The following is an 11703-nucleotide window of genomic DNA, read 5'->3' as shown; positions in this document are numbered from 1 at the left end:
TTCCTTAATTAAAATTAAAAATATAGAAAAGTTATATAAAAGAATTCTATAAATTAATTTTGAATTACGGATAACCTAATTTTATAAAAAAAAGTGTTCAAATATACGAGGATAGTTATCTTCTTTTCACCTATTTTTTCTTTACTTTCCTGATTACCCAAGCCCAAGAGAAACTCAAATCAAAATAACCTCAAACCAATTGATAGTTAAAGTGTAGTTGCAATGAGAAACTTCTAAAAATTCCATTGAGGAAGAAAAAATGTATTGTTTACAAGAAAAACCCTAGACCTTATCAGCATCCATTACACCACTAAGATATCATTCCTAAGAAATAATATCTAATAACAATGAGATCCCCCTCAAAGCATCTCCGAAAGATGTCAATTAACACAGAGACATCATACAACTTAGAACATGCTCTGCTTTCATACTAAATAGTATGAAATATTTTTATGTTTAAAATTCTCGTGAAACTATATTGTTCCAGAAACTTTCATTAAAAATAACTTAAACCCTAAACCTAAACCTTAATAAAAAAATTAAATTTAACTCAATCTTATAAAATTAACTTATAATATTAAATTATAATGTTAACTACTACACATATCACCAAGATCACGAAGGCTAAATGATTTATAGAAATTCTCTCTATCTGTAAGAACATGATGAATGTGTAGAGGGAGAAAAAGGAAAAACTAAACTGTTCGAGCCGTGTGTGATGTAAATTGTTGTTGAAACAGAATTAATCTCAAAAGAATAGAGATTTCATTCACAACTAGTTACAGCTTTCACATGAGATGCATAATGCATTATTCAGGTTGGCAAAGTCCTTTCTTTTTCTATTATATATCTATAGTCGGACATTTGCTTTATTCGAAGTGACAAGAGGTGATGAAATTGTACTGGGTGTTTAGGTTGTTCAGTAAACAAGCTAACAAGAAGTCTTCATGCTGTTGTATCACAATTCACCGAATTTTTTTTCCATGTTCATAAACTAATAATGCACAAATGATAGCATACATTTTATCACTGCTCAGAACTATACACGTCCACAGATAAAAAGTAAAAGGAAATTGAGTGCTCTACATTAATATTCCAAATGACTCTTTACACCTTTTACTTTGTACTTACACATGAAACACTGAGATAACCAGGCCTTTTAGTGGGGCTTCTGTAGAATGATGACCCGGTTGTGTCCAATACGAGTCTCGTTGATTCGACCAAGGTGACGAAGAACCTGCAGAAAGCCAAAGGAGACGTGAAATTTCTTCAGGGTAGCAAGAAGCAAATTATCTGGAGAAATTGCAGACTAAATATTCCATGAAGGACTTTTCTTCGGTTATCTCTCATCCGGTTTCTAATAGGATTGCGTCAAAAAATATCGAGAAACATTCCCTGGGGGATAATGGCATAACTACGTTAAGATTTCACCACATTTGCTTCGCCACTGTCTACTGCGACCATATTAAGCCTTCGTATATTGCCTCATAATGATATCAGCATTGATCAAGCATAAAAGAAACAACCAATTTACATCTCATGTTTTAGGAAGAGGTAAAACTGGCCATACACTCAACTTGATGTCTTCAATCCTTGACATAAAATGCAAATGGGAAAAACTCATGCTACAATCATTAAATTAATTGCTTAACTCAAAGATCTTTAGTGACATTAGGAACAATCATAATCATTTAAAAATTAGATTATTTGGAAATTGGAAGCCAAATTAAGAGCAGAATCGTGAAACTTTAGAGCAGAGCAGCATTAAGCACAATGTTTCGTTAAATCAGGGGTGACGAGCGCTAAAAGAAAGAAGACATCCACAAACAGTGGGTTAAATTGTATACATTGTTCACTTCACACTGAACAGGTGGCAAAGTGATAATAAAATACATGTACAATATGGTGCGTTACGGTATGTTGGTAGCTAGGGTTGAAATTGCATTCATAAGAATAGCCATTCTCATGGTCCTGACTCCTGAGAGTTGTTTCTTTCAGCAACTGAAGTTTAAAAGGCATGGACGGCAGGGTTCATTGGCTAGTTTTATAGTGTAATAATTCAGATATTAGGGTTAGTGGGCTAGTGTTTTAGAGCTGTTCTTTTGAGCAACTAAAGTTGAAAAGGTATCAACTGCAGGGTTCATAGGTTACAGTTTATAATCATTCACGTATAAGCAGCATGAAGATCCACAACTAACAAGACCACAAAATAACTTTTTTGGTGCTTATTATGGTTCAGTCCCTTAGATCTAGTTAAAGGACCCTGAATAGTGAAGTTTGGTTGCAAAATATCAGATTTTTTATTCTGACTTCTTCCTTTGTGTCCTAATTTGCTAGCAAAGTTTTGGGCTGATTACTAAGAGTAAGCACTTAAGAATTTTCTCAGCAATTGTGTTGAAAATGAAGCTTTGAGGTCTCCAAATCCATGAAGACAGCTTGAAGACTTTGTTGCTATGTTTAGGGTTTAGTTCTAGGTTGTTTAGAATTTGCTAGATCCACTCTTAATCAAATTCACAACTGAATCAATCTAGTTTTAAAAAGAAAAATATTTTTCAAAGTTAAGCGAAAAACAACCTGTTGATTTCTCGTTTTAATCAGTTGTTTTTTCCTCCGCCTGTGTGAAGGGTTTTTGAATTGTTTTGGTTTTGGTTGGCTTAACTGTCAAATCAATTCAACCGATTAAATCGACATTTCAACCGGTTGATTTTTTAATTTCTTAACAGCTTTTCATAAATCTGTTATATATGTTTCCAGTTATTTACAAACTGTTTGTTTTGGCTCATGTTTAACTAATTAAAACAGTTAGTTTGATGAGGTATAAAGCTAGGATTACCCTTCCTATTTCAAGTGAGAAAAAAAAAAGTGATTCATATACATTTTGTGAAAGTTTGGATTTAAGAAAGCAAGATAGCCTTGGGTTGTGCTTTGGTTAAAAAGTGAATTAGGAGCAACTATTATTTCCTGTAATCAAGTATAATCTATTTCATATTCTCTTATAATCTGTGTATCTGTAAAGTCAGAGGGTTGTTCTGACTGTGTGTAAGAAGTCAAGGAGTGGTGTGTGTTCTTGAAGGGTTCAAGATCATCACTCTTGGTGTGTATAGCTTGTAATCTAGGGTTGAATACATAGTGAATTCTCAGTGGTTTCTAAGGACTGGATGTAGCTCAGGTGTTAAGTGATCCAGTATAAACATTCTGTGTGAATCTCTCAATACTTATACTCTTTAAACTGCTTTAAATTTGTTTTCATAAACTACTGATAAAAACAACCGATTGTTTCATAAAAACAACAAGTTGTTTTTTGCATCAAGCTTAAAAACAGTTTTATATTTGGCTGGACAAATTTTCCATTGATTAATTCTTCATAACTTTTCACTCTACCTTCAATACTTGCGAAAATCTTTCAAAAACAATTCACCCCTCTTGTTTTAGCCCTATAATTCTAACAAATTGTACATAACAACATTCTATTCTAGTTTTAGTAAATTAGTTATAATATGTTTTCTGAAATAACTGCCCTATACTGCAGAAATAGCCAGGGTAGAAACTACCCATCCTAAAATAAAAGTTACAGAATTATTCAAACACAAGATACCACCATAACCAACAGGTGACAAAAACCTACAAAGATCATATTATTCATCATATAATACAGAGCATAATAGTTGACACAGATACTTTAAAATCGGTTGTTCCTTTCCTTCGCTCATAAACCTTGTCAAAAGTCCCACTTTAGCAACCAAATTTGGTTGATCAGAAACCATATCAGTGATCTCTGACAAAGCCATGATGAAAACCACACAGTATATATCTCATCTTGTTAGGGAAGATGTGGGGCAGAATAAATTTTTGCATAGTGAATAAGCAATGACAAACTTCTGAACTACAAGACCTAATTATATCTATATTCTTTATCTTTACAGTATAGTCTTGGCTAGAAAGAGGAGCCTCTCCTTTGGTTATCCTTCAACCATTCCACATTATGAACAGGTGAAAGGGTGAAGGCAGAAATGACAATGTGCTTGGTCATCCAGCATGATTACATTACATCAGTTTAGAACTTCAAATATTCTTGATTATCCAATTTAAAATATCATATAATTTGAAATGTAATTCAAGAGAAAGTTCAAATTCACCAAAATAACATGTTTGAGAAAAGAATACTCACTGTCAGGATTGCTTTTCCAGTGTTGTCAAGTTTCAGCGATGGTCCTTTTATGTCAGCTTCAAGAAAAAAGTGTTTTCCCTTAATCCCTTCCATGGTCGCAATATCTCTTATTTCCTGCATTGTTAAGACAACTGAGAACCTTTTTCTTTTGGCATAAACTGATAAATAGATAACTTAAAAATGTATGACCAAAGGGATATAATTCCTTGTGAAAATAATTCAAATGAAATGAAAGATTGCACTCACCAGGGCTTTTTCCCAAAGATTTTCCGCCAACTTCAAGAACAAAAGAGAAAAATTTGTCAAGACAAAGGTAAACTGTAGCAAGTATAATTTACAATCAAACAAAAAATTGTGCTTTTACCTTCTTTTTTGGGGCTACGATAAGTTGAGAATTAGCTTCAGCATAAGACACCATATCATTGATTGCTGCATTCACCTTCTCTAGTGTAAGCCTGCCTCTCATATATCTGTAAAATCAGACCTGATGTCAGATAATGAAGTAGGCATAAATCATGGATAGGAAAGTGCATGCTTCTTAATCAAAAATCCAGTCATTGACTAAGTCAGCATGTTTGAGATATTTCAATGACAAACTGCTGACAATTCATGTTTTGTTGACAATTCATCGTCACGTCATCAGGTGTGTTAGACATATATATGATCTAGCCGAATTCTGATTGTTAATTTACAGAGAAATATTTAATCAATGAAAGTATACGTAGTTACTTACGATGACAAAGAATCTAACTCACTTCCAGCAACATACCACGTTGGTGGAGAGCCACGACCTTTTTTCTCCTGAAAAGTAAAACAAAAGAAAATGTAAACCATAACTATACACTGTATCTAGTAATGACAAGAAAATGAGATGGATTCAGCAAAGCCAGGGCAACAAATTCTCGAGTAGGAGCCAGTAAAACAGATTGAAAAGAAGAAAAGAAACAAAACAAAATTACATGAAATGCAAGGTAATAGAAAAGTCATAAACAATCAACAACTAGTGCTGATTTAAATATTTCAGAAGGGTTAGGATAAGGAGGATTGGTGCTACCAGAGAAAGCCTAAGTGAGCCTAATCCAGGTATTTAAAACAAGAAAGCGGTAGCATATATCAATAAAATAGCTAGTGAGGTGCAAACAGGTAAAAAATATGTAGGCTTTGTATCTTGAAAGTCTAAAATCTCACTTACCTTAGGTACTGCAGCAGGCTCCTCATCAAGTTTCAAGGACTCAAATGATCCAGAGTCTTGTCCCGAAAATTCAGGAAACAAACTGCAGAACAGCACTGACAACAATTAGGTATCAGTTCAAACAAAGATAATATCGTCTCAAATTTCATTACACCAAAGCACATAACAGATTAAAATATATATATATATATATATATATATTACCATCTACTAGTTTCTAAGTGTGCCACTGTCACTCTATCAGCCATTTGGTAGGGAACATGAAGAGACATATTCTGCAGTTTCTTTTGCTGTCGCAGTGATGCATCAATTAGTTTCTGCAATAAGGCCAACAGACATATTCAAGGGTCATCAATTGAAAATAATAGTTTAATCACCCAGTCAGTACATTGTAAACAATCTATAATAGGGGCAAACAGCAAGGCTATAACAAATACAATAATTTGGTTACTTCTTTCCAAAGCATAAGGTTTAATTTTGTTAATGGTCGACAACTGCCATTGCATGTAGGGTAAATACTCAAAGAATGTTTCTTTTCATTAAACTTCCCCATTCTGATCTCCAAGCATATCTCATCGAGAGACTTGGTCCATTGAAATAAATGCAAGAAGCACAGGAGCATTTGAACGATGTTATTTGGAAATATGAAAGTTCTTTAAGACTTCTCTGTAAACTCATTTAGCGTAGTTCATAAACTTCACAATCAAACTAATGAATAAGCTCTCATTTGATAAAAGCTTACTAACTTTTCCTGATGTTATTTAGACTTGTGAAAATAGTTTATATCTCGCATAAAAACCTTAGTTGTGATTTCAAGAAACTTCATAGACCCTGTTAGGATAAAACTTCTCATAAGCAATTGTAAGAGAAGAAAATATGAAGGCAAAATGAATTAACTTTTTTCTCAAAAATTAAAATAAGCATATTCAAAAATTAAAATCAGCTTTATGAAAGTTGAATAAAAGACATCTCTATAAATCAATTGTACATAAGTTAATTTTAAGTTACACAAATTTAATTCATTTTGAATTCTTATTCCTACAAAGTGTTTGATGAAAAATTTAATTCATTTTTTTTCTTCCTGTGGTTACTGAATAAATTATCCAAAAATGGCTCATTCTCATTTTTAACCTTTTTCACCAAGCTTCCATCAAATGTTAATGATATTAGCGATCACATGAAACGAGCATGCCGAATAACCATTTAATTAAAATATTTACCCAAATGCGCCTATACAATTTTCCACTAGTACAAAAGATGTAGCATACGCTTGAAATAAAACCCACAACGAATCAAGTATTGATTAGTTATATAAAGGAAAAATGTATTTTAGTGTCCAATTCTTTATATTAAACGTGCTCACTATATCAGTACTTTCATATTGACAAGTTTGATCCTCAAACTTTGAAAAATATATGAATTTAGTCTATCCTAGTTTTAAAAAAAACGATGAATTCTTACTGAGACTGCTCTCTTTTAAATATCACAACCAAATTTATCAATATGAAGGTATACAACCCTTAACTACAATTGACAGAAGGTATCATGACTAATTTGTTCTTCAGAAAGGAAAGAAAAATAAGACAAAAAAATTAAATAAGTTAAAATAGGATTATGTTAAACTAATTTGTAAAAAAATCATATAATTTCTCTAAATTATAATTCTTAACATCTAGAAAAAACTAACTTGAACTTATAAAAAATAAAATATTTTACTTTTTCTTATTTATATATTCTAGTCAAGGTTAGCAGGCATAAATGTACAAAGCAATGTCGTTACATATTACTCGAAGATTTTGAATTGTACTCAAATGGGAGTCCCGTTCAAGTATTTGGGTTTGGAAGTGGGAGGAAATCCAAGAAAGAAGCAGTTCTGGGAACCAGTATTAGACAAGCTAAAAGCAAGACTCAGTGTGTGGAAAGGAAGGTTATTATCCATGGCAGGGAGAATCTGCCTTATTAATTCTGTTCTTACTGCTCTTCCGCTGTTCTACTTATCTATGTTCAAAGCACCGTCCTCGATTTGTAAAAAGATTATAAGCATTCAATCGAGATTTTTGTGGGGATGGGGGAAGGTAAATAAACCTATTGCCTGGGTCAGCTGGAAAGACGTTTGTAAAGCAAAGGAGGAGGGAGGGTTAGGATGTAGGGACATAAGAAGATTCAATCAAGCTCTTCTAGCCAAATTGAGGTGGAGATGTATATCGGAAGAGACTGGGAGGTGGAAGCAGATTTTGGACTCCAAGTATATTCTGGGGCATGAAAGTGGCCATACACCCCTCAAATTCCAATCATGGTGGTGGAGAGATTTATTGAAAATATTTAAGGAGGGAGGAGGTAAAGGGTCGTTTCAAGCAGAGTTAGGATGGGAGCTAGGTTGTGGTGACAAAGCTTATTTCTGGGAGGAAAGATGGTTTGGTAGGAAGGATTTAAAGACTTTGTTCCCACGGCTATTCTCCCTGTCCATGAATAAGGGACAAAAAGTAGGCGAGGTTGGTGAATGGAGTAATTCGGTGTGGAGGTGGAGGCTAAGGTGGAGACGTGATAGATTTGTATGGGAGTCAGATCTGGAACAGGAGCTTGTCTTGCTTTTGTCCAGGGTCAATATGAAATACAATGTTTCGGATATTCAGGTGTGGGGGAAGGAAGAACCAGGGCAGTTCTCCGTGACGTCTTAGAGGTAATCAGTCCGAGGTGTATGAACTCTTGTGGAAGGCTAAGGCTTTTCCAAATGCAGTTGTGACAGCGTGGAGGGTGTTGTTGGACAAACTTCCTACGAGAGTGAACTTAAACAGGAGAGGGGTGCAGTTAAGCTCCATGGAGTGTCCCCTATGCCAGCAGGAGGAGGAGTCGGCTCAACATCTCTTCATGGAGTGTTGTCACGCTCAAAGAGTGTGGTCTATGTGTTTCCGGTGGTTAGATATCTCCTTTGTCCAGCAGAATGACCTGTGGTCACACTTCCTTAGCTTCCACATGTTCCAAGTCAGTAACAACCAAAATCTGATTTGGAAAGGAGTATGGGTAGCTGTTGTCAGATGCATATGGGATCAAAGGAACCTGATCATCTTCAAGCAAGGGGTAGTAGACGCGGAGGAGATTTTCCAAAAGGTGCAACTTAAGACTTGGATGTGGATGAAACATAAGATGCAATCCTTTAATCACTCCTTCGTAGAATGGGTTCTCAACCCAAATATCTGCCTAAAAATCTGTAAGTAGGAAGGTGGTTGCATAAAATCGAGATGGAGTAGTGATAAGAAGAGTCTCTGGATGATGCTGTCTCGCTTGCATAAGATTATGTTCGTAAGGGAGGGGGTTGGTGCTCCAGTACCTAAGGGTGCAGTAGCTTGGAAGCAACATATGCTCAATTTGGAAAATTGGAGGCTTGGAGGTGCGGGTTAGTGTAGAGGTGGGGCGTGTGTTAGCAGCAAACTGAGGTTCTGTCGCAGCTGCTATCTGGTTGAGCGGGTGTATATCAATCTTCCAAGGGAAGTCGGCTGTACGAGGGTCTGGGTAGGAAGGGCATAGTGTGCACTCGGTTGTGGCAGGGGTGGCGGAGGACGCAGGAAAATACGTTCATACAGGTCAAGCGTAGTGACCTCTTCTAAGCGAGAGGCGACCAGTGACATCTTCTAAGCGAGAGGCGACCAGTGACATCTTCTAAGCTTAGTGACCTCTTGCATGGTTGTCATGATCGCCGGTTGATGAAGCGGTGTTCTCCATTCAACATGATCGCCGATCGAAGAAGAGTCGTTCTCCATAAGTGTGTAATCGGAGGTTGCTGAAGTTATACAAGGTCATCATAATCAGCGATCTCCATGTGTAGTCGGTGGTCGCCATAAGTATTGGAGGTTGTTGAAGTTATACAGGGTCAATATGATCGCCGGTTATGTGTTGTTGGAGGTTGCTGAAGCTATACAAGGTCAATATGATCGCCGGTCGATGAAACGGCGATCACCAAGTGCTTAGTCGGTGGTCGTCGTAGGTATGTAAAGGTCAACATGATCGCTGGTTGTGTGTAGTCGGAGGGTGTAGAAGCTATACAAGGTCAACATGATCGCCGGTATGAAACGGCGATCTCCATGTGTGTAGTCGCCGTAAGTAAGTAAAGGTCACCGTAAGTAAGTAAAGGTCACCATGATCGCCTTGATGAAGCGGCGTTATGTCAAAAAGATCGTCGATCGATGAAACGGCGTTACCCATAGGTGTAGTCGGTGGTCGCCGATGTTGGTTATTTTTAGGAAATCCACTTCTGGATAATGTATATGGGTTGGGATACCCCGGAAGTATCTCCTTTAATTTTATTTATTCATTACTGATAAAAAAAAAATATATATATATATATATATATATTCTAGTTCTTTAGAGATAAAGTTTGTCCCAACCCAATCTTACCGTATCTAAGAGTGTTACTCTTTTTTTTTTCTAAAAGAATAGCTAAAATTATAAAAGCAAAAAATCTTCTAATTTGAATTTAGGTGCCAATGATAAAAGAAGCTACTAATTCAAAAGAAAAATAAATAAATATGAACAGCACTCATTGAAAACAAAAAAGAAAAAAAAGATTGTGTGATGAGAATGCCTTGGTTTTGGGAATGGCTTGCGTCTCTTCGCGCAACCGGTCCTTGATGGCCTTCACCTGAAGTTCCATCGCGCTCACCGCCGCATCCACCGCCAACAGATCCGCGATGCTGCTCGCAGGGTACACTGCAAATTCGTATGCGAACAAAACTCTTTGGTTTATAGAAACAGAAATAGGAATAATAATATTATGAAGGTTTGAAATGAATCGATGGAAACTCACTGTTTCGTGCAATGACAAGCTCCTGAAGCTGCGTTATTCGAGCGTTGAAGGAAGACATCAAGGAATCCAACGATGCCCCAGCTTTGTTCCCGTTCATCTCTCTCTCTCTCAAATCGAACTCTGCAAAGTGAGTCATTGAATGAGCGAAACGAATCGTTTTGTTTTGATTTGGGAGTTTCGATTTGAAAGAGACTGCAGTATTTGAAATGCTATATCATTTGGGCGGCAATCTTTCGAGTTGCGTATTTATAACTTCTTTTTCGTTTTTATATGCTATGTATGGGTACCTTGGGGAAATGCTAAATGCACTCCCTTCAAACTAAATGGACCTCCTTTTATGACACCAGTTTTCAGAAATTACAGGTGAAAAGACAAAAATACCGTAAAAAAAAGGGATACATATTAAATTACATTCTGGACCCCCTTCTCTACTAGCTAAATTTTTCTAGATGTTAAGAAGTGGGTTTTAAGTCTAATTCAACCCCATAAAACCGGCTCATGAAATGAGATATATGTTATGGGTGGTTCGATAACGGCCCGATAGCGGGTGGTATGATAAGCCCAACAAATACTCGCTAGAATTGGTTCGAAATAGTTATGATACATATTAAGAAGTAGAACTCAACCCCATAAAACTGGCTCATGAGGTGAGGTTTGCATCCACTTATATATAATGAAATGTCCTAATCTCTAGTCGATGTGGGATCTCCAACACTGGAATATATTATTTTCAATTCCATATTTTTTTATTCAGAATGAGATTTTGATTTTTGTTTTCATATTTTTATATGTGGAACACAATAATCTTTTTTGGATCTACTTTTTCATAATGTATTATTTTCAATTTTAAATTTTCATTTTTGAAATAAAGAATATTTTCAGAATTTTTTAAATTGTGTTAGATCTACTTTTCTATAATGTATTATTTTCAATTTTAAATTTTCATTTTCAAAATAAAAAATATTTTCGGAATTTTTTAAATTCTGTTGGATGCAAATTCAAAAATGTTGGGTGTCTCCAAAGTAAGACTACTTTAAGAATTTGAGATTGTTGTCTTGGAGTTTCATAGACTGATGGATCTATGTTAGAAGGCAACTGTCCCACTTGGACTTTTTTTAGTTAAACATATATAATTTTTTTTCTTATTAAAAAATAGGCAATGCCCTTAATAAAGACTATGTATTTTTAATGAATATAAATTTTCTTAAGAAGTAAACTAGGGAATAAATTGTTTAAATTTTATTAATACTTTACATTTTAATTAAAAAAGTATCAATTTCTAATGTTAAATGGTTTATTGATTTTTTAAAATGGTAAAAATTAGTTCATACTATTGTTTTCTAGATTTCTTGACTGATTAAATTTAACTTATGTTTAACTCGTAATATGCATGTAAGTTTATCAATACAAATAGTTTAGAGAATAAACTTATAGCATATCACGAGATATAACTCATAAGCATATCAAAGTACAACGCATTTCATTTATATGTTAATAAAATGATTATTTTAATAATTATTTTAATCAATCTTTAAGATGTGC

General features: G+C 35.0%; 1 protein-coding gene across 1 annotated transcript; it reads right to left on the bottom strand.

The window, feature by feature from the left end:
* Positions 1-934: 934 nt before the first annotated feature.
* Positions 935-10403, bottom strand: LOC137819459 (spindle/kinetochore-associated-like protein). Its single transcript, XM_068623312.2, has 9 exons — positions 10162-10403; positions 9940-10064; positions 5565-5677; positions 5361-5442; positions 4902-4969; positions 4533-4638; positions 4415-4444; positions 4169-4282; positions 935-1237 (listed from the first exon to the last, which is right to left on the bottom strand). Exons 1-9 carry the CDS (start codon positions 10295-10297, stop codon positions 1160-1162), a joined length of 852 nt encoding a protein of 283 aa, XP_068479413.1. The 5' UTR covers positions 10298-10403; the 3' UTR covers positions 935-1159.
* Between the last annotated feature and the right edge of the window lie 1300 nt (positions 10404-11703).

Source organism: Phaseolus vulgaris, chromosome 10 (assembly GCF_051622355.1).
Source record: "Phaseolus vulgaris cultivar YP4 chromosome 10, ASM5162235v1, whole genome shotgun sequence".
Classification (NCBI taxonomy): Eukaryota; Viridiplantae; Streptophyta; class Magnoliopsida; order Fabales; family Fabaceae; genus Phaseolus; species Phaseolus vulgaris.
Note: the sequence above shows the minus strand (reverse complement) of the source record. Positions and strands in the feature narration are given on the sequence as shown.